Source organism: Oncorhynchus gorbuscha, linkage group LG07, assembly GCF_021184085.1.
Source record: "Oncorhynchus gorbuscha isolate QuinsamMale2020 ecotype Even-year linkage group LG07, OgorEven_v1.0, whole genome shotgun sequence".
In the NCBI taxonomy this organism is placed as follows: Eukaryota; Metazoa; Chordata; class Actinopteri; order Salmoniformes; family Salmonidae; genus Oncorhynchus; species Oncorhynchus gorbuscha.
Genome location: NC_060179.1, coordinates 74,507,288 through 74,534,745, shown reverse-complemented (window position 1 = coordinate 74,534,745; position 27,458 = coordinate 74,507,288). Strand labels below are relative to the sequence as shown.

The window sequence follows — 27,458 nt, the reverse complement described above, 5'->3', positions numbered from 1 at the left end:
ACAGGGGGCCAGCAGCACAGATATAGTCATGGAGCCTTGGTACAGGGGGCCAGCAGCACAGATATAGACACACTTGGTACAGGGGGCCAGCAGCACAGATATAGACACCCTTGGTACAGGGGGCCAGCAGCACAGATATAGACACCCTTGGTACAGGGGGCCAGCAGCACAGATATAGACACCCTTGGTACAGGGGGCCAGCAGCACAGATATAGTCATGGAGCCTTGGTACAGGGGGCCAGCAGCACAGATATAGTCATGGAGCCTTGGTACAGGGGGCCAGCAGCACAGATATAGACATGGAGCCTTGGTACAGGGGGCCAGCAGCACAGATATAGTCATGGAGCCTTGGTACAGGGGGCCAGCAGCACAGATATAGACACCCTTGGTACAGGGGGCCAGCAGCACAGATATAGACACCCTTGGTACAGGGGGCCAGCAGCACAGATATAGTCATGGAGCCTTGGTACAGGGGGCCAGCAGCACAGATATAGTCATGGAGCCTTGGTACAGGGGGCCAGTAGCACAGATATAGTCATGGAGCCTTGGTACAGGGGGCCAGCAGCACAGATATAGACACCCTTGGTACAGGGGGCCAGCAGCACAGATATAGTCATGGAGCCTTGGTACAGGGGGCCAGCAGCACAGATATAGTCATGGAGCCTTGGTACAGGGGGCCAGCAGCACAGATATAGACATGGAGCCTTGGTACAGGGGGCCAGCAGCACAGATATAGTCATGGAGCCTTGGTACAGGGGGCCAGCAGCACAGATATAGACACCCTTGGTACAGGGGGCCAGCAGCACAGATATAGTCATGGAGCCTTGGTACAGGGGGCCAGCAGCACAGATATAGTCATGGAGCCTTGGTACAGGGGGCCAGCAGCACAGATATAGTCATGGAGTCTTGGTACAGGGGGCCAGCAGCACAGATATAGTCATGGAGCCTTGGTACAGGGGGCCAGCAGCACAGATATAGACACCCTTGGTACAGGGGGCCAGCAGCACAGATATAGTCATGGAGCCTTGGCACAGAGGGACAGCACCTCAGATATTGTGTAAACAAACAGGACATTAGGACTGCTTCCTGTGAAGGAGAATAGCTGACAGGTTATTAAAGCCATTATCCCTACAGATGAGACTCAACAACCCCACAATGAATGCTCCCGGTCTGACTGGACTAAATTAATCTGGACCGTGAAACAGAGTCAAGCGTGACAGTCTTACGCTCTCTAAGATCAGCAGACAGTCACACAGTTTTCTGAAGGAGAAATAAAAAACACGATGATGAAATGTGTGTCTATACTTGTTGTTCTATCTCAACATTTGCGTATATTTGCTGGTTCTTTGTAGGGTTGCAAAGGGAGGGTATATTACTGGAAACGTTCAAAGTAAACTACCAGAATTTTGGCATCTTTCAAAGATTTTATGTAATCTATCACAAGACATCTAGTGGCCCTTTTGGGTACTTCAGATTATCAAAGGTCTCTGTAATGATCTCTGGCCCATTATATGGCCTTATCACATGTAAAATATAAGAAATAATTGAATAAGATACATTTTATTTAAAACAATTGAATGACAAAGCTGTAAAACATTATCCTAAATATAGACATGGATCCTTGGTACAGGGGGCCAGCAGCACAGATATAGTCATGGATCCTTGGTACAGGGGGCCAGCAGCACAGATATAGACATGGAGCCTTGGTACAGGGGGCCAGCAGCACAGATATAGTCATGGAGCCTTGGTACAGGGGGCCAGCAGCACAGATATAGACACACAGCACAGATAGATATAGACACACTTGGTACAGGGGGCCAGCAGCACAGATATAGACACCCTTGGTACAGGGGGCCAGCAGCACAGATATAGACATGGAGCCTTGGTACAGGGGGCCAGCAGCACAGATATAGACACCCTTGGTACAGGGGGCCAGCAGCACAGATATAGTCATGGAGCCTTGGTACAGGGGGCCAGCAGCACAGATATAGTCATGGAGCCTTGGTACAGGGGGCCAGCAGCACAGATATAGACATGGAACATTGGTACAGGGGGCCAGCAGCACAGATATAGTCATGGAGCCTTGGTACAGGGGGCCAGCAGCACAGATATAGACACCCTTGGTACAGGGGGCCAGCAGCACAGATATAGTCATGGAGCCTTGGCACAGAGGGACAACACCTCAGATATTGTGTAAACAAACAGGACATTAGGACTGCTTCCTGTGAAGGAGAATAGCTGACAGGTTATTAAAGCCATTATCCCTACAGATGAGACTCAACAACCCCACACTGAATGCTCCCGGTCTGACTGGACTAAATTAATCTGGACCGTGAAACAGAGTCAAGCGTGACAGTCTTACGCTCTCTAAGATCAGCAGACAGTCACACAGTTTTCTGAAGGAGAAATAAAAAACACAATGATGAAATGTGTGTCTATACTTGTTGTTCTATCTCAACATTTGCTTATATTTGCTGGTTCTTTGTAGGGTTGCAAAGGGAGGGTATATTATTGGAAACGTTCAAAGTAAACTACCAGAATTTTGGCATCTTTCAAAGATTTTATGTAATCTATCACAAGACATCTAGTGGCCCTTTTGGGTACTTCAGATTATCAAAGGTCTCTGTAATGATCTCTGGCCCATTGTATGGCCTTATCACATGTAAAATATAATAAATAATTGAATAAGATACATTTTATTTAAACAATTGAATGACAAAGCTGTAAAACATTATCCTAAATACAAACCATCAACTTACTGAATACCATTGCTTTTAAATATGAGGGTTTCTGTAGCGTCTGCTTCCAACTCACACCCTCAAACATGTAGATCCCCTGAACGCAGCTCATTTTCCAGCTCACTTTCCAGCCCACTTTCCAGCTCACACTACTGTTGCCCTTTTGGGCCCCCTGGGTATTACCTTCTGCCTGCCCCTGGACCCAGCTACCTGCCTCCTCCTGTGTATGACCTTCTGCCTGCCCCTGGACCCAGCTACCAGCCTCCTCCTGTGTATGACCTTCTGCCTGCCCTACCTGCCTCCTCCTGTGTATGACCTTCTGCCTGCCCCTGGACCCAGCTACCTGCCTCCTCTTGTGTATGACCTTCTGCCTGCCCCTGGACCCAGCTACCTGCCTCCTCCTGTGTATGACCTTCTGCCTGCCCCTGGACCCAGCTACCTGCCTCCACCTGTGTATGACCTTCTGCCTGCCCTTGGACCCAGCTACCTGCCTCCACCTGTGGTCCTTTGCAATAAACACCTTCTGTTCCCTGCGCTTGAAACCAGCTCGCTCCCCTCGTGTTCATTACAGTTTCAGCAATAAATATCCTTTTATATATATTTTTTATAAACTTGCATTTATTTTACTATGTCAATATGTACTGGTTGTCAATGTTTTGTGGTCAAACTGGTGGCAGTTGTGACAAAAGTCAGTTCATTTAACATAATGCCTGTCACGCCCTGGTCTAAGTAGTTTGTGTTTTTCTTCATGGATTGGGTCAGGCCAGGGTGTGGCATGGAGTTTTTGTATTGTGGTGTGTTTTGTCTTGGGGTTTTGGTGTGTATGTATTTGGGATTGTAGCAAGTGGGGTTATCTAGCAAAGTCTATGGCTGTCTGGAGTGGTTCTCAATCAGAGGCAGGTGTTTATCGTTGTCTCTGATTGGGAACCATATTTAGGCAGCCATATTCTTTGGTTGTATTGTGGGTGATTGTCCTTAGTGTCTTGACGTCCTTATTATGTGTTAGTTTGCACCAGTTTAGGCTGTTTTGGTTTTCATTACGTTTATTGTTTTGTTGAGTTTTTGTATTGATTCGTGTTACGTTTGTTTTATTAAACATGGATCACAATATACACGCTGCAGTTTGGTCCGACTCTCCTTCACCATATGAAAACCGTTACAATGCCATTGTTGATTAGATGCTTTTTCATGAATTAGGCTATTTTCTCTTGACCCGTTTGGTCTATCTACTATACACCATTGAACAATATGGACACAGATATAATAAATGAACACTATATATGAATAAAAAAATAAGTTATTCAAGTATAAATGACCAAAGTTACAATGGATTGCCATAGATTTTATTTGAATAACTTTGGTAAAATACCAGCAGCTTTGCAGCCCTAGTTCTTTGACAAGCTTTTGGTATCCAGAAAGAACTGCCTGGCTATTACTAATGATTCTCCCTATGCAGTGTCAAAAGATTACACTCTGCAGTGCAACCCTTCTCCTTAGCTCACAATGTTTGGGGGTGTACAAGTTTTCTGCCGGAGGCAGATGTTCAACTGAGCTAACTACAAGCTAGGAGGAAGAAGCAAACACTCAAGACCTCTGCTTTGCTCTCAGAGGAAAACAATTTATGCCTGAAGCCTTTCTGCAGCAAGCAAAAACACAGTATCACTACTTTTGTATACTATCTCATAAACAGCTTTGTGTACAACAAAGTAACCAACAGGTCTGTCTCAGCAGGCTTGCAAAGAAAAACCCAAGATACCATCTTACATCCACTTAACTTTTCCTACAACGTGTTGTAAGGTCCTATTCAGGGCCTTATCTATGTTTAACACCTTTCAACAAGGTCGGTCCTCCTTTGGGACAATGGATTTCTTTGGCAATACAATGGGATTATTCTATGTGCAAAGCGCAGATACACCGCTATGTAAAGGTCACAAGAACTGAAGACTGATAAGCCTGAATGGGTGAGGCTCACAGGACCAAATGTCATTGCATGTGTACCTGGAGGGAGACTTTTCCTTTGGAAAAAAACTCAAAGGCTCTTTGAGCCAAACAAATGACTGGGAATTCTTTAAGGGCAAGAAGCTGGGGTTTTGCTTATCAGGGCACACAGGTAATGCAATTTTGAGATAACATATATGTTACATTTTAATCACTACTATAACATTTGTTTACATTGCAGGTTTATGTATTTTAAAGCTAGAATCCTTCATTGAAAAAAATGCCAAAACCGGGCACCCTGCCTCTGTTTTGGTATAAGGCTGAGGGATGGGCCTGGAGAAATGTTAACACTCTTAAATTCATAGACAGGGATATGGATTCATGGACTGACCATCGATGATATAAAAGGTATAGTTTTAACCAGGTTTTGAGGATATACAGTGTTTACATTTACATTGTTTAAAAACATTGGAATAAAACACGTTTATATTTCGAGTTCTCATGGGGTACAACCATTGAACTAAGCAGTGAGGCAGTTGTACTGTAGTCTTCAATAATCATAATTAATTTATGTCCAAAAATGGATGTAGCCACTTAAAATACAATTTAAAAGCCATAAATACATGACTGGGAATATTTCAAGGGCAAGAAGCTGGGTTTTTTGTTTATCATGTGTCATGACTGTCCACGAGAATTCAAATAGGTCAGTTCAGGTTTGCAGTGAATAACTTCAATCAGGGGGGAGAACTAGGGGGGATTAACAACTCACGTCTTGTTGTAAATCAAGGGGAGAAGATGTAGGTCTCTCTCTCCAAATCCACCAAAGGAATGTGCTTTGTCTCAACAGACCTTTTTCCCGCTGAAACTCTAACACGTTCAAAAGCAACTACTGGAACAATATTTATAACCTAAAACGTGGGTAATGGTCAGAGGCCATCTATTGAACATTAGTGCCATTTTGTTTGTTATTTTGTGATGTCATTAACAATGTTATAAAGGAAATACTGTAACTTGGAAAGTATACCCACTACATGTACAACGTTTCCATACTATGTATGGTGCATGTAACATGAAAAATTATGAAAGTGTTTTTGTTAATAGATGGATGTGATTTGAGAAACTATAAGAGGTAATTGTTTTACATTACTTTGTAACTGACAAGTCATGCCCCATGTCCGCCCCTTTCCTGCAAACTGTATAAATGATGGGTAAGAAACTAAAATAGCAGACCAGAGCTGCATGTCTAAAGTGGTCTGAACTTTTAATCTCAACATGAGATAGAGACGATAAACTCACCTACCGGACAATCACTAGTACGGGTGGTTAGCTGTCCTAAGTGAAGCGAATTTAAGTAGGACTATCCTACTCTGCTCAAGTCATTGCATTTTGCTACTCTCATCACCCCACTGGGAACCATCGACCTGGCTGGCTTGCCTATCTTCAAAGAAGCATATTCAGGAGCGAAAGAAAAGAAAAGAAACTCTGTTCAGGAATACACGACAAGTCACCGGATACCGGACAACTACAAAGAAGGACAACAGTATGAAAACTGTCAGAACCATTTTGGACAATCAGAGCCTTACAAGCATGCCGTGAAAAGGCCCAACTCCGTTTCCAAAGTGGCCCTGTCCACCTAGAGAGATCTGGTGAACCAAGACATTTCACGGAAATAAATTCATGATTTCTTACTCAAAGTGGGCGGTGGTTTGTGTGCAAAGTACATGATTACTGTAAGTGAGAGAAGTTTCTAAATGTACCAATGTTAAGTGTCTCTGTCCCTCTCTGCCCCCCCCTCTCTCTATCTCTTTTGTAACAAGTAGCTATGTTGTGTCATTCTGCTAGGGACCTGTTAACATATTAAGTATGCATGTTTATCCTGTGTTACCATTAATTAGCTAGTACATAAATAATTCAACCAATTTGTCTAGTATTGAATCATAAGTAAGGCTCTGTTTTTTTAACATGCAAGGAGGTTAACACTGTTCAGAATGATGATATGATACGAGGTTATGAGGTCATGATTAATTAGTTGATTGTTTATATGATGTGATAGGTAAAGACCTTACAGAGTTCAATTTGGGAGATGGTAACTCTTTAAAGAACCGCTCTCGTGGTGCCCCAGATCCTGATGAGTTAATTGTTACATGATTACTTTAATCGGGAAACAATTAAACATAGTTAGTTGATTAGATAAATAACAGTCATCAGATGAATGTTAAAGTCAAGTCATGACACATGGCAAACAGTTAATGCAATTTTGAGATAATACACGTTACATTTTTATCACTACTACAACAGTTTGTTAATATTGCAGGTTTTACAGCTTTTAATCTGCAGTATAATTATATTTCTCTGCGCTGGAATGTTTCTAATCAGGAATATGCACTTTTAAGCCAATTATAAACCAGCCGAACAGACATGGAGAAGTATATGCAACGTGTATGACAATGAGGCTAACTGTGTCAATGTCCTAACTGAGTAACATACTAAATGGAGTTTAAACAGTGCAGGTAAGATGACATTGTGGTTAGTGTGGACACAGTCTGCAGCATTGTGTATGTTGAGATTTTCGTTACTGTTTTGGCTGCAGTTATCCAGGCGTGATGAGATTACTGCATGAACTAATTCACAGGGATGAATCTTGAATCTGTAGGTGAATAGCGGGATCTTGCTGTGATCAAACTGCATACAGGATGACAGTAAAACTCCACAGGTTTATTTAAGCAACAAGGCCAGACGGGGTGTGGTATATGGCCACTGTATATTGACCATATACCACAAACCCCCGAGGTGCCTTGTTGCTATTATAAAGTGGTTACCAGTAAAGTAGAACAGTAAAAATACATGTTTTGTCATACCCGTGGTATACAGTCTGATATACCACAACTTTCAGGCAATCAGCATTCAGGTGTCGAACCACGCAGTTTATAGTACAATTTTGAATCAAGGAGGAAATATAAATATATTTTTCTTGTCAGTTGTTTTACTGCATGTATCTACATTTGATGAATACATTATTTCATGCATATTATGTCATACTAGCTTTGACATACAAGGTTTGTGTGCTCTTCTGAACCAAAACCCTGTCTGCAGAAAACAATAAAGAATCAACCGTTTCATGGAGAGCAGAGCACCTGAAAATCTATTCCAAGCCTAGGGGGTATTTGATGTGAATCAATTAAATCTCATTAAGACAGCATAGGGAAATAAAAACAAACCAAATTCAAGCAATGGTAGAAATAAATAATCAGCATTCAAAATGTCAATTAAGCCCAGCGAGCTGTTGATTATCACGACAAAGGTATGTGGTGTAGACAGAGCCCCATCTGTACGTGGTGACTGTTTGTTGCATTGCAGCATTAAAGCCGAAGCTTCATCCTCCCATCTGGGCTGGAGAGAAAAGACAAATAAAAAGGACTTCACAAATGGGACGGATTGCCTCTCGGGGACCTGTAAAAAGACTGCACATGTCATGAGAAAGTTGGAGCGGCTTTATTAGTGGAAGGTGCAGCATCAGCAAAGAAGTCAAACAAGCCTGTTATGCCTGACGCAGCTTTGTAAAATGGGTGTATTTTTTCATCGTCTTCAGGGAGTGCTGTCCATATGCTTATAGATTTCAGTGAATCAATCAGGGGTAGCTAACGTGGTAATTCATTTCTCTCAAAGACCCAGACTGACGTCACTCGTAGAACAGAAAAGTGCTTCATTTGACGATTTTGGCCCGTTCACGCGCTGATGATTGACCGTCAAACACTGACATTATAATTGTTTTTCGCTGTTGTTCAGGAAGGTTGGGGAAAGAAATAACATACTATGTTAGCTGCAAAGGCTTTTGGTTGATCACGCTGTGTATCTGACAGCTTGGCCAATCATGTGGAAGGCCTCTGAAAACTATTGGTTTGATGGTGACGGAATAAAGGTCAATACAACACAAGCTACATCTCTCTTTCCACAGCTATTGATTGTTTTCAAAACATTCACAGTAATCTGAGAAGTGATGAGATATGAACAATCTCAACTTCCTCAGTATAGCAGTTGTTGTTAGACAATTCTTCCGCAGTACAGCAATTGTTGTTAGACAACTCTTCAGCAGTAGATTATTTGTTGTTAGACAATTCTTCCACAGTACAACAATTGTTATTGTTGTTAGACAACTCGTCAGCAGTACAGTAATTGTTGTTAGACAACTGTTCTGCAGTACAGTCATTGTTGTTAGACAACTCTTCTGCAGTACAGTCATTGTTGTTAAACAACTCTTCTGCAGTACAGTCATTGTTGTTAGACAACTCTTCTGCAGTACAGTCATTGTTGTTAGACAACTCTTCTGCAGTACAGTCATTGTTGTTAGACAACTCTTCTGCAGTACAGTCATTGTTGTTAGACAACTCTTCTGCAGTACAGTCATTGTTGTTAGACAACTCTTCTGCAGTACAGTCATTGTTGTTAGACAACTCTTCTGCAGTACAGTCATTGTTGTTAGACAACTCTTCCACAGTACAACAATTGTTATTGTTGTTAGACAACTCTTTTGCAGTACAGTCATTGTTGTTAGACAATTCTTCCACAGTACAACAATTGTTATTGTTGTTAGACAACTCGTCAGCAGTACAGTAATTGTTGTTAGACAACTCTTCTGCAGTACAGTCATTGTTGTTAGACAACTCTTCTGCAGTACAGTCATTGTCGTTAGACAACTCTTCTGCAGTACAGTCATTGTTGTTAGACAACTCTTCTGCAGTACAGTCATTGTTGTTAGAGAACTCTTCTGCAGTACAGTCATTGTTGTTAGACAACTCTTCTGTAGTACAGTCATTGTTGTTAGACAACTCTTCTGCAGTACAGTCATTGTTGTTAGACAACTCTTCTATCAAGTGATCAGTCCCCTTGTAATGCACAGTGCTCACTTACTATGCAGTACCCCATAGGGACTGTAATTTATTCTGCTTGGGCTTAGATATAATTTGTATGGTATTTTCAATACATATATAACCTTCAGAAAGTATTCATATCCCTTAACTTATTCCACATTTTGTGTTACAGCCTGAATTCAAAATGGATTTAAATCTTTTTATTCTTCTCACTCATCTAAACACAATACCCCGTAATGACAAGGTGAAAACATGTTTTACAAATGTTTGCAAATTTATTGAAAATTAAATACAGAAATATCTCATTTCCATATGTATTCACACTCCGGATTCAATACAGAATCACCTTTGGCAGCGGTTACAGCTGTGAGTCTTTCTGGGTAAGTCCCTAAGAGCTTTACACACCTGGATGGTACAATATTTGTACATTATTCTTTTAAAAATTCTTCAAGCTCTGTCAAGTTCGATGATGATCATTGCAAGACAGACATTTTCAAGTATTGCCATAGGTTTTCAGGCCCGTTTAAGTCAAAACTGTAACTACGCCACTCCGGAACATTCAATGTTGTCTTGGTAAGCAATTCCAGTGTATTTTTGGCCTTGTGTTTTAGATTATTGTTCTGCTGAGAGGTGTATTTGTCTCCCAGTGTCTGTTGGAATGCGGACTGAACCAGGTTTTCCTCTAGGATTTGGCCTGGGCTTAGCGCTCTTCCACTTCTTTTTATGCTAACAAACTCCCAAATCCTTGCCAACAACAAGCATGCCCATAACATGATGCAGCCACCACCATGCTTGAAAATATGAAAAGTGGTACTCAGTGATTTGCTGTGTTGGATTTTCCCCAAACATAACACTTTCTATTCAGGACATAAATGTAATTTATTTTCAATTTTTTTGCAGTTTTACTTTAGTGCCTTATTGCAAACAAGATGCATGTTTTGGAATATTTATATTCTGTACTGGCATCCTTCTTTTCACTCTCATTTATGTTGTATGTATATTGTATGTATTGTATGTTGTATGTATTGTGGAGTAACTACAATGTTGTTGAGTTTTTTCCTATCACAGCCATTAAACTCTTTAACTCTTAAAGTCACCATTGGCCTCATGGTGAAATCCCTGAGCAGTTTCCTTCCTCTCCAGCAACTGAGTTAGGAAGGACGCGTGTATCATTGTAGTGACTGGCTGTATTGATTTACCAAGTGTAATCTACAAGTTCACCATGCTCAAAGGGATATTCAATGTCTGCTGTTTAATTTTTACCCATATACCAACAGGACACCTTTTTTGTGAGGTTTTGGAAAACCTCCTTGGTCTTTGTGGTTGAATCTGTGTTTGAAATTCACTGCTCAACTGAGGGATGTTACAGATAATTGTATGTGTGAAGTACAGAGATGAGGTAGTCATTCAAAAATCATGTTACACACTATTATTGCACACAGAATGAGTCCATTCAACTAATTATGTGACTAGTTAAGCACATTTTTACTCATGAACATCTTCAGGCTTTCCATAACAAAGGGGTTGAACACTTTTTTGAATCAAGACATTTCAGCTTTTCATCTTTAATTAATCAGTAAACATGTCTAAGAACATAATTCCACTTTGACATTATGGGGTTTTGTTTGCAGGCCAGTGACACAAAATCTCAATCCAGCCTGTAACAAAAGGAAATGTGTAAAAAGGCAAAAGGAGTGAATCATTTCTGAAGGCACTGTATGTTACTGTATCCTTCAGGTATGTATGTACTGGAACAAAATAAGTCATGGGGAACGTTTCTCAGCCCCAGTTTCAGTCTAAGGGAAAGCATATATCTCTGCTCTAAGGGAAATCTTTCGCCTTGACTTATATCTCTGCTTGAAGGCCTCTGGGGCCTTAGGAGCCTGTGTCAGCAGGGACCATCTCTTCCAGTGGGAGCCAGTAGAGTCTGGTAGTGGCATACCAAACATTCTTAGAAATTCTTATAATTCTTCTTGGGGAACTTAGAAAAATAGACTGCTGTAAAAAAAACTGTCAATATCAGCCTTACACTAGCTGCTGCTAAAGAGGGATGTTAACAAAGAAGTCACATCTGATCTTGTAATGTGGTTGGTGAATGGGAGGCAGTAATTTGATATTGTGCTACTGTATAGTATTCAGTGGCTTTTCGTATTCCTCCTTTGGGCTTCTGTTCAGATTACTTTAGAGTGAGGGAAGGACAGGCAGTTCATTCTGTATTATCTCATTCTGAGTGTAAATCCGCTGCAGGATTGGCCATTGGCCAAGATGATTGGAATACTTGTAATTCTCAAAAGGATTTCCTTTTCTACTGTAACTCGAGACAGTCTGGTATTTAGTGAACAGCTCATCAATGTCTTGCCTATCTGACCCCACCTTATTTTCCAGAGATTCCAATGTACAGGTGTCGGATCTGAATTGGATCGCTCTTTTATTGCAGGAAATGCGTATGAGCTTTGTGATTTACATGAATTCACCTTTATGTAATATAATATGAATGAAAGGACAAAACTAAAGAGCTGACTTGTTTTACTTTAATTAGTCAAGATGTCTCAGTGGAAACAGCTGTCCAGAAATACAGTACTTTGTGGGGGAGCTGATCAGTTTGGCACATCTCAGATGGGGTCCCAAACAGGAACAGCCTGCACTACTTTATGCAAATGCCAAATTAAAATCAACCTACTTTAATGAGGACATCAAAGGAAGTGGCTCCATGCAACTGGAGCTCTGCCTGAGTCCCCGACTGCAGAACCAGAGAGAGCCTGCTCCAAAGCCAGCTCTGTTTTACACTTCCTGAGAGACAGGGCAGCTCGGCTCCCGCTCTTAGAGATTTGAGACTTGTTTAAATACAGGAGGAGATCCTGAGCAAGCCAAAATGCACTTTCTCACAGATGGTGAACCCGAAGATTAGAAAAACTGCATCTATACTACGTCATGACTTTATCTTGGCCAGGTCGCAGTTGTAAATGAGAACTTGTTCTCAACTAGCCTACCTGGTTAAATAAAGGTGAAATATATATTTTTTTTAATGACTGTGTTACTGTAAGGTTTCACAACAAGCAAATCAACCCATGGTGTAAAAGGCCATTCATATGTTGTATACATTGACCAATTACTTTCTAAAAAGGCCCCTTAACATCTACTATATACGCATTATGTTTAAATAGATCACCAATAATGCTATTTAATAACAGTATTTGCAGTCAAGCCTCTCCTTAAAGCGTTCAAAGGAATACTCAAGCACTATCACAAGGATGGAAGCAAGAAGGGGCTAAATTAACCAGCAGCTGTTGAGTGGGTCAAAAGTTGACACTTACGATGCAGCAAAAATACACCTTAGCGTGTGTGTGTATGCGTGCCTGCATGTGTGTGTGTTCTTAAATGCTTGCATGTGTGCGTGTGTGTGTGTGTTTGATGGTCACTTGGCTGTCTCTGGGTCTCGCCCTCCCCCTCTTCACCTCATCACCTGTCTGTCTCGCGGCACCAATTATTTAGAAGAGGGCATGACCCCAGCAGCAGCACTGAGCCAGGTCAGTCCTACAGTGTTACCTCTTCTCTGCAGGAGCCACCCTGTCAAGATAGTACACAGCTCTCCTAGTGAGCTGCCCTGTGAAGATAGTACACAGCTCTCCTAGTGAGCTGCCCTGTGAAGATAGTACACAGCTCTCCTAGTGAGCTGCCCTGTGAAGATAGTACACAGCTCTCCTAGTGAGCCGCCCTTTGAAGATAGTACACAGCTCTCCTAGTGAGCCGCCCTTTGAAGATAGTACACAGCTCTCCTAGTGAGCTGCCCTGTGAAGATAGTACACAGCTCTCCTAGTGAGCCGCCCTGTGAAGATAGTACACAGCTCTCCTAGTGAGCTGCCCTGTGAAGATAGTACACAGATCTCCTAGTGAGCCGCCCTGTGAAGAGCTGCCCTGTGAAGATAGTACACAGATCTCCTAGTGAGCCGCCCTGTGAAGAGCTGCCCTGTGAAGATAGTACACAGCTCTCCTAGTGAGCTGCCCTGTGAAGATAGTACACAGCTCTCCTAGTGAGCTGCCCTGTGAAGATAGTACACAGCTCTCCTAGTAAGCTGCCCTGTGAAGATAGTACACAGCTCTCCTAGTGAGCTGCCCTGTCAACTCCACAGATCTGATTGAACAGATTCATTTAGACCCTGCATGTTTTCAAGTTATTCAGAACCTAAACCAAACATTTCAATATATTTCAACAGCAGTTTTAATTGTCAAGACTATCAACAGCCCCTCTTTTCCTTCAGTAAGTGTTTTATTACTGCATGATATTCTCATTCTTTAGACTGATAAATGTTTCCCCTATTAGAGAGGTGAACTGTGTGGTAATTGAATAGCTGGTCCAGTGATTTGGATAGCAGGACACCGTGTCTAATACAGATGAGCCAGATGCTAACACTACTACTATCTATCCCAGACAGGCCCAGAAAGTGTTACAATATTAAATGAGATACACTATGTGGTTTTGACATTATTGAGGCACTGGTTTTGGAATATCATTTTTGGCTCCAGTTAGTCAGCATAATTTAACATAAATCACCTGGGCCTAGTTTTTCAAGAGTTATCTTTACGGATTTTAAAGTCATCCTTTTTAGATAAAACTATACTAAATGTAATCACATTTGACCAAATAATTGATTAAAACACACTATTTTGAAATGAAGGTCTACGGTAGCCTCAACAGCACTCTGTAGGGTAGCACAATGGTGTAGCTGGAGGACAGCTAACTTCCTTCTCCCTCTAAGGAACACTGACTTCAATACAAAACCTAGGACACCCATGCGTCTCACCTCCTTCAGTAGACTTAAAAATAAATAATGCCAAGTTCCGGAGGACGTCCTCCAACCTAACAGAGCTCTTGCAACATCAGCTACAGCTAGCTAGCACTGCAGTGCATAACATAGGGTGAGTAGCTGACTCAAAGAGAGAGGAAGACAACAGTTTTGAACAAAATAAAATGACGGCGAAGCAAGAGAGAAATAGAGAGAAAGAGATTTCGTAATGTTTTTCACTTTCAGTTTCACTTACATAGCTAGCAAATGCAGCTAGCTAGTTTAGCCTACTCACACATCCTGCTCCAACAGAGGGATGCTATGCTAGCTAGTTTAGCCTACTCACACATCCTGCTCAAACAGTGGGATGCTATGCTAGCTAGTTTAGGCTACTCACACATCCTGCTCAAACAGAGGGATGCTATGCTAGCTAGTTTAGCCTACTCACACATCCTGCTCAAACAGAAGGATGCTATGCTAGCTAGTTTAGCCTACTCAAACATCCTGCTCCAACAGAGGGATGCTATGCTAGCTAGTTTAGCCTACTCAAACACCCTGCTCAAACAGAGGGATGCTATGCTAGCTAGTTTAGCCTACTCAAACATCCTGCTCAAACAGAGAGATGCTATGCTAGCTAGTTTAGCCTACTCAAACATCCTGCTCAAACAGAGGGATGCTATGCTAGCTAGCTGGCTATGACTATCCAACACAACACTGTAACTCTTCCAAGTCAAGTTAAGATTTTGTTTTTATTAATGTATTGCCGCCGTGGCCCACGTGTGTAAGTACTAAACTGCTTAACTGCTTACTGACTCTACACTGTAATGTTACTGCATGATTGTAGTGGGTTTACTAACGTGTTAGTTCTATTACCTATGTTGACTATGACGTTACTTTAGCTAATATGGTGACAACAAGTCTCCACACGGGAGCTATTTTTGGATCCACTGCAGAATCCAATGTATAAGGCCACCATGTTGGTCGGAAGATATGAGGATATCCGTCGCTACCTGAGGCTTGATGACAAGAGGACCAGAGTGTTCAGAGAGGCAACAGGTCACCTGGAAGCCTTCTGGTATATGTGGGACCTTTTCCTAGCAAACTGTAGAGGAAGGTTCATCCATAACATTTGAAAAACTGGGCCTAGGTGCCCTAGGGGACAACAGATCTCTCAATGACGTGTGATAACTAAAATGGGTTGATATACAATTTAGCTTTTTTTTGTTATCATTTGATAAATACAACATGATAAAGGACAAGATGTAATTTATTCCTCCTTAATCACCATGCAGACTTCGTTCAATGTAGGGAAAAGTCTTGCAAACATCAATCATTGACTTGCCTAGTATTAAAGGTTACATTTAAAATTCTCAATACAGTTACCTTCAAGACATGCAACAGAATGATAACCCACAATGCAAACTCTCAATCTCATTTCAGTCGGGTAAGATCTTGGTTGCCAGCAGCTACAGTAGTTCCCAGAAGTTGGTAGAATGAGGGCCCCTTAGAATGAGGGCCCCTTAGTCGCAGGTGGCAGACAAAGAAAAGTATGAAAGGAAAGGTGTTTGGTCTTGGTGTCCTTCAAAGATATGGTCAAAATGTTTCATAGTGTCAATTATATTTCCAATCTGTGACCATTGATCACCTTTTCCTTCATTCTATATTGACAGAGTAGCATAAAAGCATGTATCAAGGTCAGTAAACTGCTTAACTATAATACATACTATTTTCAACTGTAAAAAATGTACTGCTTTGTATCTGTAGAGAGTGCATTGATGTAAGCGGATGTACGCTGATGTAAGGTCTCCTGAGAGGCACAGTAGTCTAAGGCACTGCATCTCAGTTCTTGAGGTGTCACTATAGACACCCTGGTTCAAATCCGGGCTGTATTACAAACGGCTGTGATTGGGTGTTAGGGCGGTGCACAATAGGCTCAGCGTCTTCTGGGTTTGGCTGGTGTAGGCCATCATTGAATTTGTTCTTAACCGACTTGTGTAGTTAAACAAAGGACAAATAAAAAAAGCTAGAATATTAATATTGTGCAGCATGTACAGTTGCCATGATACCAATCTATGAATTTCACAAAATAATACACATGTAGGATCTTAATTTGGGTCAATTTTAAAATAATCCTGCAGCAATTAGGGCAAATCAAGTCTGACATTAAAAAGTGAAAATGACAAACTTTAGAAGCCTTTTTAAAACTCAAATACACTACAAGTCAGCAACAAAAGAGTGAACGAATTAAGATCCTACATCTGTATGGCCTTATTTCAAAAACTTTCGGTGAGCTGATTGTAATGGGATTGTAATGTTTTAAACATCATGGCGCTTTGTAACTACACTGATATCTCTTTGTCAGAGAAGTGGCACATCAGAACAAAGATTTTATTTTTAAAATAGTTGATTTATCCTCTGCCAAACAAAACAAAACACAAAAACAAAATCCAAATTTACTTCAGACTGCCATCACAATTTTCAGGGTTTGACTTTCCTTCTACTTTGTTTCCCAATCAACACTAAGGGTTGAGTGTTTCTGAAAGACCATAGCACAGACATTCCCAATAAATGTACAGTTGAATACACAATAAATGCATGTCAAGGGATTTTAACCATAACTCTAATCAGGGCATAAGCCCATAAGTGACATAAGCGGTCAGAAAACTTGCTTTAAAATTGCAACATTTTCCCACACCAAGCATGGCAAAATGTGTAGAATTGTAGGAAAGGTACTTTAAAACATGCATTTTCAGTCAAAAGGGGTGCACACATGTATTTTGCCTGCTTGGTGTGGGGGCCCCACAGCCAAATTTCGCTCCCAAAAGGCTTGAGCTGGCCCTGACTCAGATACATCAATTCTTAACATTATCTCCGAAGAGATGCCTTTCAGCGGCATACTAATGATGACTGTGGGTGAGCACACAATAAACGACAAACAAACATGACGATGACTCATGAATGAATAGCCTCAGCATGTCTCCCAGTCAGTGAGCTCTATTTTCTAGCACAGAGACAGCGAGGAGGGAAGCAGGCAGGACCCACCCTGATCCCATATGAGTCAGCTGCAATCATATGCTCCTCTCGCTGTGCCTAACACACCCACCATCTGCGGCTAGACACGGTGGATCAGACACTGGAGCTTTCCCCACACTGTCCCACTCCTCCTGACAGAAGACTGCAATGTGATCATCAACACACACACACACACGCACACACGCACGCACACACACACACACACACACACACACACACACACACACACACACACACACACACACACACACACACACACACACACACACACACACACACACACACACACACACACACACACACACACACACACACACACACACACACACACACACACACACACACACACACACACACACACACACACACACACACACACACTGGCCAGTCAATCCCACAGCACAGCCAGATGCACAGATGTAGGGACCACAACATGGCATCAGTAATTATTTATTCTTAGCCCTCAAGATGGCCAATATGGTCCCAATTCCATCTGTCTTTCCACTGCCAAGACCCCACGTTGACGTTGTATAGAGTTTCTAACAAATATGCATTTGGTGTTTCTTTAAAGCATTGGTATTCCTTCTTTGTTGGCTGTTTGAATTGGATGAATAAATCAAGGGATCAAACACAACAGTGCAGGTGTGGTTGTCTTACCTTTGGGTACTGTTGAACTGGGATGAGTACTCTTTCCGAGAGCTTGATGTTTTTGTTACTGATGACATCAAGGTATTTCTTGACGTCACCGTCTTTTCTCAACTCATCCCCCTCATACTTTTCAATTTCTGTAGGGGGGAAAGGTATTCAAGGAGAAATGATTAGATATGCAAACAGATCTTCCACAGAAAAGTTCCTCAACATTCTTGTCATTGACAGAGAAGATCCGGTTTCATATGCTAGCTTATTTGTTTTCTTATTGTACAGTTTAATTGGTTCTACACTCTTAGAAACAATTGTTTTTCATCTCTCCCCATAGGAGAACCCTTTTGGGTTCCATGTAGAACCCTCTGTGGAAAAGATTCTACATGTAAACCAAATGGGTTCTACCTGGAACCAAAAAGGGTTCTTCTAAGGGTTTTAGATAGCATCTTTAGTGTGCCAGGCAAGCTCAATAGTGTTCCAGGTAAGTAGTGTGCCAGGCAGGCTTAATCTAGTGCAGTTAATGTATTTGTAAAAAGATATGAACCCAGGTCTATTACAGCGTAACCAGGATAATTCAGTCCCTAAGCATAACTTGCTCATCATCAAAGTTATTTATAGTGACCGGAGTAGTTGACATGAGCTGTCAGGTTAAGCATACGAAATAGTCATGAGTTGGAGAACCATTGTGCCGAACAATGATATTTGTTGATTGATACATTTTATAGCACTTGGGAGAGTTGACTGAAAGGTATACAGCCAGGAAACATTAAGGAGCTGGAAATGAAGCTGTCACCTGTCCTCTCTGGGGATCCCCCTCTGTCACTGGCAAATGAAAGCTCTGCAGAATTAAGAATTATGAACCTGCACCACTCTTGTAGAACAATACTAGAGAGACCTGGGCATGGTAGAGATAGGAAGACAGGCAGCAGGGGGTGGAGGTGATCTCTCACTTGGAGAGAGAGACCTGGGCATGGTAGAGATAGGAAGACAGGCAGCAGGGGGTGGAGGTGATCTCTCACTTGGAGAGAGAGACCTGGGCATGGTAGAGATAGGAAGACAGGCAGCAGGGGGTGGAGGTGATCTCTCACTTGGAGAGAGAGCCCTGGGCATGGTAGAGATAGGAAGACAGGCAGCAGGGGGTGGAGGTGATCTCTCACTTGGAGAGAGAGACCTGGGCATGGTAGAGATAGGAAGACAGGCAGCAGGGGGTGGAGGTGATCTCTCACTTGGAGAGAGGGACCTGGGCATGGTAGAGATAGGAAGACAGGCAGCAGGGGTGGAGGTGATCTCTCACTTGGAGAGAGAGCCCTGGGCATGGTAGAGATAGGAAGACAGGCAGCAGGGGGTGGAGGTGATCTCTCACTTGGAGAGAGAGCCCTGGGCATGGTAGAGATAGGAAGACAGGCAGCAGGGGGTGGAGGTGATCTCTCACTTGGAGAGAGAGCCCTGGGCATGGTAGAGATAGGAAGACAGGCAGCAGGGGGTGGAGGTGATCTCTCACTTGGAGAGAGAGCCCCCTCCCCCTCCTTTCCTCCTCAACAGTTCTGATTTAGAGCAATTCAGCTCCATCTATTTATACACCATTATGACAAACAAAGCTGTGAGTAAGATGAGGGTAAAGTGCATTCTGTTGGCAGAGCTTCACAGCAGGAGGCTGTTGGCTGGTTGTATATGTGTTGCTGCTTTTGTCTCAGTTACAGACAAACCTGGAAGGCTTTGTTCCTTTTCAATGAACTCCAGGAATTCTCCAACAGAAAGCTGCTCCCATTCTACATTCCATTCAGGCCTTAAGCCTCTGTGTAGGATGATAGTTATGATATCCATGTAATAATGAATAGTGAAAGCAATATAAAATACCCTATTGCTTAGTCATTTAGCAGACTCTTACCCAGAGTGACTTACAGTCGCAATTAGGCTTAAGTGCCTTGTTAAAGGGCACAGTGACAGATTTCTTTCAACTAGTCCGCTCTGGGATTCAAACCAGCAACTTTTTGATTACTTGTCTAGTGCTCTTAACCACTAGGCTACCAGCTTGTAAGGGTACAACAATGTTCATGAGAGGAATAAATCAAATCAAATCAAATGTATTTATATAGCCCTTCGTACATCAGCTGATATCTCAAAGTTCTGTACAGAAACCCAGCCTAAAACCCCAAACATACTGGTGCACATACTGCATGACCATGTGGGGTGAATTCAGTCAATGCCTCTCTCATGCTATGCCGTACCAATGTTCACAATCTACCTGTGCCCACAGCACACACACAAAGTAGAAGTACCTGTGTCTAGTTGTGTTCTCAAACTGTAATTATGTTTGACTATGGGGCACAGCACTGCATACATGTTCCAAAACAAGTTTGATTGAATTGCACCTCTTGTGGCCCTAACTGTTAGAGAGCATAACAGTATTTTGGGGAAAGTTGTACATTGTGTCTCCATAGAGACATCCAAGTTAAGCTTACAAAGTCTGGAATGTTGGTGCTAGTTCAGGCTATGCAGTTCCCTGTGTGAAGAAGGAACCACATGGAATTTCAAGAGTCTGGCTGTAAAGTAATCAACTCATTATGGTTTCCAGCTACTGGTCCCAAGGAAGTTGGGTTTCCTTGATGTCTTTCCTGCATATTAAACATCTTGGCTTAATGATCCTTACATTTTGCCTCAGTTCTTGATCCTTTACAGTCATCAATGCCCTCTGAAAAATACTGAGGTTGCTTTACATCTAGATACCAAGGGCTGGATTCAGGGTGGATTTAAAGTAGGTAATACTTAGAATTTACTTGAACGCATTTATCCGACATTGCAGATAGTGAGTTTCCCAGACTGACAGAAAAGTCCCAGTAACTTGGTTGATTGAGGGAGGTTTTCAGCAGATTGAACTGCATAGTTCTTTCAAACATGACAGAATCCCTTTGAGAATCTTTGGATTGGAACACACTGCCGGTGCTGTCTTGTTCCCATAATCTCATTCCTTTCAACTGAGTCTCACATAAAGGAGCTAAACTGAACTCAAAATGAGACACTTCCAGTGAATGCCGCTTTGAAAACGCCACTTAATAATGATGTTGTGAATTTGATTCAGTGAAGCTACTGTCAAGTTGAAGGAGTGTTGAGGCTCCAGCAAACACCACAATTATAAACTGCCTTTAGGTATCAAACTGAATAGGGTTTAGAGATCTTTCCTACTTTGGAGTGAGACTTGTCCATAGCATTATTTCTAAACACTGTGAAAGTTTTATTGTGCCAGGGACTCACATAGGATCCTTTCCACAAAAATGAAATTGTGCTCAGGTATCCAGATTTCTTCAATATCTTTTTTAAATCCCCTCCTCTCCACTTGCACACACGTACAGAGGCCTAGTTGAAAAGCCTTGAACAGGGAGAATAGTGATTTGAATGTAGCAACCCACTGCTAAGTGAAATCAGAATGCTTACTCATACACCTGCCACTCTGTACCCCTCAGACTCCTTACTGACACCCCAGGTGAACTGCTCCAAGACCTCTCTAGTCCCTTTAATCCCTAACATCTGCTGACTGCGTATGCTGTGGGTGGCTCGGTGACACCTGCCTTCTCCGGAGAATGCAGTAAAGTAGCCAGGTGACCCCAGCCCGCTAGCAGGAAGGTCTCGCACAGAAATCAAACTATTGAAATCTTTGAAATGCTTAGACGGCAAGAGGTCATGGACGATCTATATACCCTGCTGCAGTCCTTTGTGAATACAGAAGTTGGAAAGGTTTGATTAGTTATTCTCTTGCTGGTTGGGATGGGAAGGTATCTGGGGTGGGAAGCATGATTTCCAGGTGGAGAGGGAGGATATGTACCTGTAATCCCCTCTGAAAAAGAAAAATTACAAATCTAAATAAAAAGTTAGTCACCAAAATAAAGACAGCTTTTAACTGCCTATGAGCCATTGAATTGAACAACCATTGAATATGAACCATTGAATTGAACAACCATTGAATATGAGCCATTGTATAGAAAATGACTTTACCAACAACCATTGCGATATCAATCATAATATATTGTGCAACCCTAACATGGATTAGTTCTGAATGTACAGTATTGTAACCTATCTATTCCTTTTTTAAAGCAACACAAAAATAAGCCTTGCACGGATATTTTTGTAAAACAAGGTCATATTCTGCATTAACATGATAATCTTTGTTGATAATAAGACCAATCACCAAACCAGACAAAAGGACAGATAGTTACTCAATTTTCAATCAACCATTTCCCTCTTAACCATTAGAATTTAGAACTGATGACATAGTACTGAGATGTGCATTAGAAAACAGTGCTTGACAGTTAGACACACTCATCTGAAACCAGTCAGAAGGGATACACATAGTGTGGTTTGACAGTTAGACACACTCATCTGAAACCAGTCAGAAGGGATACACATAGTGTGGTTTGACAGTTAGACACACTCATCTGTAACCAGTCAGAAGAGATACACATAGTGTGGTTTGACAGTTAGACACACTCATCTGTAACCAGTCAGAAGGGATACACATAGTGTGGTTTGACAGTTAGACACACTCATCTGTAACCAGTCAGAAGAGATACACATAGTGTTTGACAGTTAAGTAACCAGTCAGAAGGGATACACATAGTGTGGTTTGACAGTTAGACACACTCATCTGTAACCAGTCAGAAGAGATACACATAGTGTGGTTTGACAGTTAGACACACTCATCTGTAACCAGTCAGAAGAGATACACATAGTGTGGTTTGACAGTTAGACACACTCATCTGTAACCAGTCAGAAGGGATACACATAGTGTGGTTTGACAGTTAGACACACTCATCTGTAACCAGTCAGAAGGGATAAACATAGTGTGGTTTGACAGTTAGACACACTCATCTGTAACCAGTCAGAAGAGATACACATAGTGTGGTTTGACAGTTAGACACACTCATCTGTAACCAGTCAGAAGGGATACACATAGTGTGGTTTGACAGTTAGACACACTCATCTGTAACCAGTCAGAAGAGATACACATAGTGTGGTTTGACAGTTAGACACACTCATCTGTAACCAGTCAGAAGAGATACACATAGTGTGGTTTGACAGTTAGACACACTCATCTGTAACCAGTCAGAAGGGATACACATAGTGTGGTTTGACAGTTAGACACACTCATCTGTAACCAGTCAGAAGGGATACACATAGTGTGGTTTGACAGTTAGACACACTCATCTGTAACCAGTCAGAAGAGATACACATAGTGTGGTTTGACAGTTAGACACACTCATCTGTAACCAGTCAGAAGAGATACACATAGTGTGGTTTGACAGTTAGACACACTCATCTGTAACCAGTCAGAAGGGATACACATATTGTGGTTTGACAGTTCTTCTCACTCGAAGCGTCCTAAACTATGTTCACTAGGAAAACTGTGAATCATTTGGCATGTGTGTGAGTGTCTGACTAAGCGTCTCTTTCCCCAATCATGAATATGTATAACCTGATATCTATTTCAGACGACAGGGTTCACCTTACTGTTCCACTGCGCTGCATAATAAAATGTTCTTCCTTCTGATGCCTCCTACCTATTGGAGGTCATTTTTTATTATGGTGCTACGTCTTTGTGCATGTTACTGAATGGATGTAGTTGACCCCAAGGGAACGGTATCCGACCAGTCTCAATGCATCAAACACAGCCAGAACAAGTCAAACAGCAGTCACCCAATTTGACGCATACGTTTTTATTATCTCACAAAAGAATCCACACTAAAACACATAACCAAACCAAAAATGCAATCAAAAGCAATTCATGGTCAAAATGAATATGCCAAGGTAAACAGTAAATGATAACCTCAGTGACCCCAATAAGGTGACTTGAGTGAATTACTGTACCTGTGCGTGCAATAGTTAATTCATTTGACATTATTGTGGGTGGAAAATGTGTCTTATGTGAGTTTAGCTCTCTCCCTCATTCCCCTCTCTCCCTTCCTCCCTCAATCCCTCTCTCCCTTCCTCCCTTCCTCCCTCTCTCCCTTTATCCCTTCCTCCCTCTCTCCCTTCCTCCCTTCCTCCCTCTCTCCCTTCCTCCCTCAATCCCTCTCTCCCTTCCTCCCTTCCTCCCTCTCTCCCTTCCTCCCTTCCTCCCTCTCTCCCTTCCTCCCTTCCTTCCTCTCTCCCTTCCTCCCTTCCTCCCTCTCTCCCTTCCTCCCTCAATCCCTCTCTCCCTTGCTCCCTTCCTCCCTCTCTCCCTTCCTCCCTTCCTCCCTCTCTCCCTTCCTCCCTCAATCCCTCTCTCCCTTCCTCCCTCAATCGCTCTCTCCCTTCCTCCCTTCCTCCCTCTCTCCCTTCCTCCCTCAATCCCTCTCTCCCTTCCTCCCTCTCTCCCTTCCTCCCTTCCTCCCTCTCTCCCTTCCTCCCTCTCTCCCTTCCTCCCTCAATCCCTCTCTCCCTTCCTCCCTTCCTCCCTTCCTCCCTCTCTCCCTTCCTCCCTTCCTCCCTCTCTCCCTTCCTCCCTCAATCCCTCTCTCCCTTCCTCCCTTCCTCCCTTCCTCCCTTCCTCCCTCTCTCCCTTCCTCCCTCTCTCCCTTCCTCCCTCTCTCCCTTCCTTCCTCCCTTCCTCCCTCTCTCCCTTCCTCCCTCAATCGCTCTCTCCCTTCCTCCCTTCCTCCCTCTCTCCCTTCCTTCCTCCCTTCCTCCCTCTCTCCCTCTCTCTCCCTTCCTCCCTTCCTCCCTTCCTCCCTTCTTCCCTCTCTCCCTTCCTCCCTTCCTCCCTTCCTCCCTTCCTCCCTCTCTCCCTTCCTCCCTTCCTCCCTCTCTCCCTTCCTCCCTTCCTCCCTATCTCCCTTCCTCCCTTCCTCCCTCTCCCTCTCTCCCTTCCTCCCTTCCTCCCTCTCTCCCTTCCTCCCTCTCTCCCTTCTTCCCTTCCTCCCTCTCTCCCTTCCTCCCTTCCTCCCTCTCTCCCTTCCTCCCTTCCTCCCTCTCTCCCTTCCTCCCTTCCTCCCTCTATCCCTTCCTCCCTCTCTCCCTTCCTCCCTTCCTCCCTCCCTCTCTCCCTTCTTCCCTTCCTCCCTCTCTCCCTCTCTCCCTTCCTCCCTTCCTCCCTTCCTCCCTCCATCCCTCCCTGATATGCTCATTGTCTGACAAAGAGCATTATCATTCAATAGGACATGTTATTTACCTTGCATGTAGGTAGAGGTATGCAGATTTATAAGCATAGATTATATACCATTTAAAGTAAGTGCCAATATTGGATCGGATTTAATTCTTAATTACCTGCTTTGATATGAATACATCACACCACTTTAATCAATATAAATATAGCCTAACGGTTAGAGCGCTGGGCCAGTAACTGAAAGTGTTGCTGGGATCAAATCCCCGAGCTGACAAGGTAAAAATCTGTCATTCTGCCACTGAACAAGGCAGTTAACCCACTCTTCTCCGGTAGGTTGTCATTGTAAGTAAGAATTTGTTCTTAACTGACTTTGTCTAGTTACATTTATTTATTTAAAATAAGTATGACAAAGAACAGCATTCATAAAATATCATATACCACTTTAAGCATTACATTGTACATTCTCCTACAAGAGCTAATTGTTTTCTTTATCTTAAATCAATTCCTTCATTGAACCTTTGCCTCGGGAGAGCAATGAGAGGGAAACATGGACATGTTATACTCCTGGAGGTAAATGACCATGCTAAGGGATTTAAGCTTACAACCTGCTGTGTTGCACAGCAGACATCTCTACTGTGGGCTCTGTGTTACTGAGCCTTATGTTATACCTAGAAGTAGCCTGCAGCCCAGCACCATCCCAGGTGGTGCCCCTACCAGATGTGAGGTTACAGCCACACTTTCATTTCCTGATTTCACAACTCCACCAGTAGTTAAATGAACCACGGTGAGCTTTCTGCAACACCATTTAACCATTAAACAAAACAGAACTGACATTTCATCCAAACCATATATTCACATTTATGAATTAAATAAATGAAATAGACTGAAGTTAGAAATCAAACATTGATATCAAACATTGATATATGTCTACTGGACTCTTTTGATCTACAGGCAATGTAAAATATATGATATTTAATAACAATCTTTCAAAATTAGAATTCAATAACATTAAAATATAATGAAAAAGGGTCGTCCAGCATTACTTATGTTTGTCAATCAGATGTAGGTGCTAAACTATTGGGTGGGGTAGATATGCAGCACCATTAGGATACCATTATTTACAGGTATGATCCCACTCTGTGCTAAACTATTGGGTGGGGTAGATATGCAGCATCATTAGGATACCGCAGCACCATTAGGATACCATTATTTACAGGTATGATCCCACTCTGTGTATGAAACAGCTTTGTGTAGATGTGTCAAAGGGCACCACTGTTGACCAATGATGGTTCTGTGTGGTCCTTTATGGCTCAGTTGGTAGAGAATGGCACATTTTGTATCAGGACGGTGGGTTTGATTCCAAGGGCCACCCATGTGAAAAACACTATGCACTTATAATGACCCGCTTTGAATAAAAACGTCTGTTATATCAAAATAAATCGGAACTGACTTTCTGAATTGCAATTAGGAATATTCTGGGGTTTTATTAACACATTACTCAGGTGTTTCATGAAGCCGCAATTATGTTAGTCAGTCAGATTTACGTGCTAAGTTATGGTGTGGGATAGATGCAGTACCATTAGGACAACATTGTCTATGGGTCGTTATTGAATTGCGGTGGCATTTGGGCAAGGCATTTTTGAAAAAAAGGTATTCATTATTCCATTTTTTAAAGTGTATTTGGGTACATCTAAATATGTTCCGCTTAATGACTTTTAATTGTTTTTACCATTATGATAACATTGTGCCACCAGCAGTAGTAACACCAATTATGGTAACACCAATGACACATTTGAGGTCATTTAGGATTTTCTTAAATGGAGATCACAGATGCTCAAATCTATGTCATTAACCCTTTAAAAATCAATTATTTAAGTGATATCATTAATAATTTTGTTATAATAACGCCTGAGGAAAGAACCAAAGGGAGCGACAGATAAAGGGCAGGTAATCAGGAAGGTGATGGAGTCCAGGTGAGACTCATGAGGCGTAACGATGGTGACAGGTGTGCAGGATAATGAGTAAACTGGCGACAACAAGCTCCAGAGAGGAGGAGCGGAAGTAGACAAAGGTTCTTGTATATCTTTGTACTTCCTGATTTTCAAGGTGGTAACATCAATGACATAAAACTGAGGGACAGACATTATACTAGTGAAAACAAAATAGTCTTCTTTGTTTTATAAATTTATACAACATATGAAATACTTTTGTTAACTTTCTAGCTTCCAAAATAATAGATATCTCTAAATCCCCAAAACATCACTACAACTCTAATGGCTCACTACTGGGACAAGCGCATTGGCTTTCCCTAGGTACTGTAGCCCTTTAAACTCACATGCATACTACACACCCGTTTAGCCAAAATGTGCACTTCACA

The 27,458-nt window shown here is 42.3% G+C and overlaps 1 protein-coding gene across 2 annotated transcripts in view; it reads right to left on the bottom strand.

Moving 5' to 3' along the window:
• LOC124039356 (KH domain-containing, RNA-binding, signal transduction-associated protein 2-like) overlaps positions 1-27,458 on the bottom strand; it is a 152,512-nt gene that overhangs the window by 85,798 nt on the left and 39,256 nt on the right. For both annotated transcript variants that reach the window (XM_046355316.1, XM_046355315.1), the window contains exon 2: positions 18,019-18,146. In XM_046355316.1, coding sequence (XP_046211272.1) covers positions 18,019-18,146 — 128 coding nt within the window. The remainder of the gene's footprint in view (positions 1-18,018; positions 18,147-27,458) is intronic.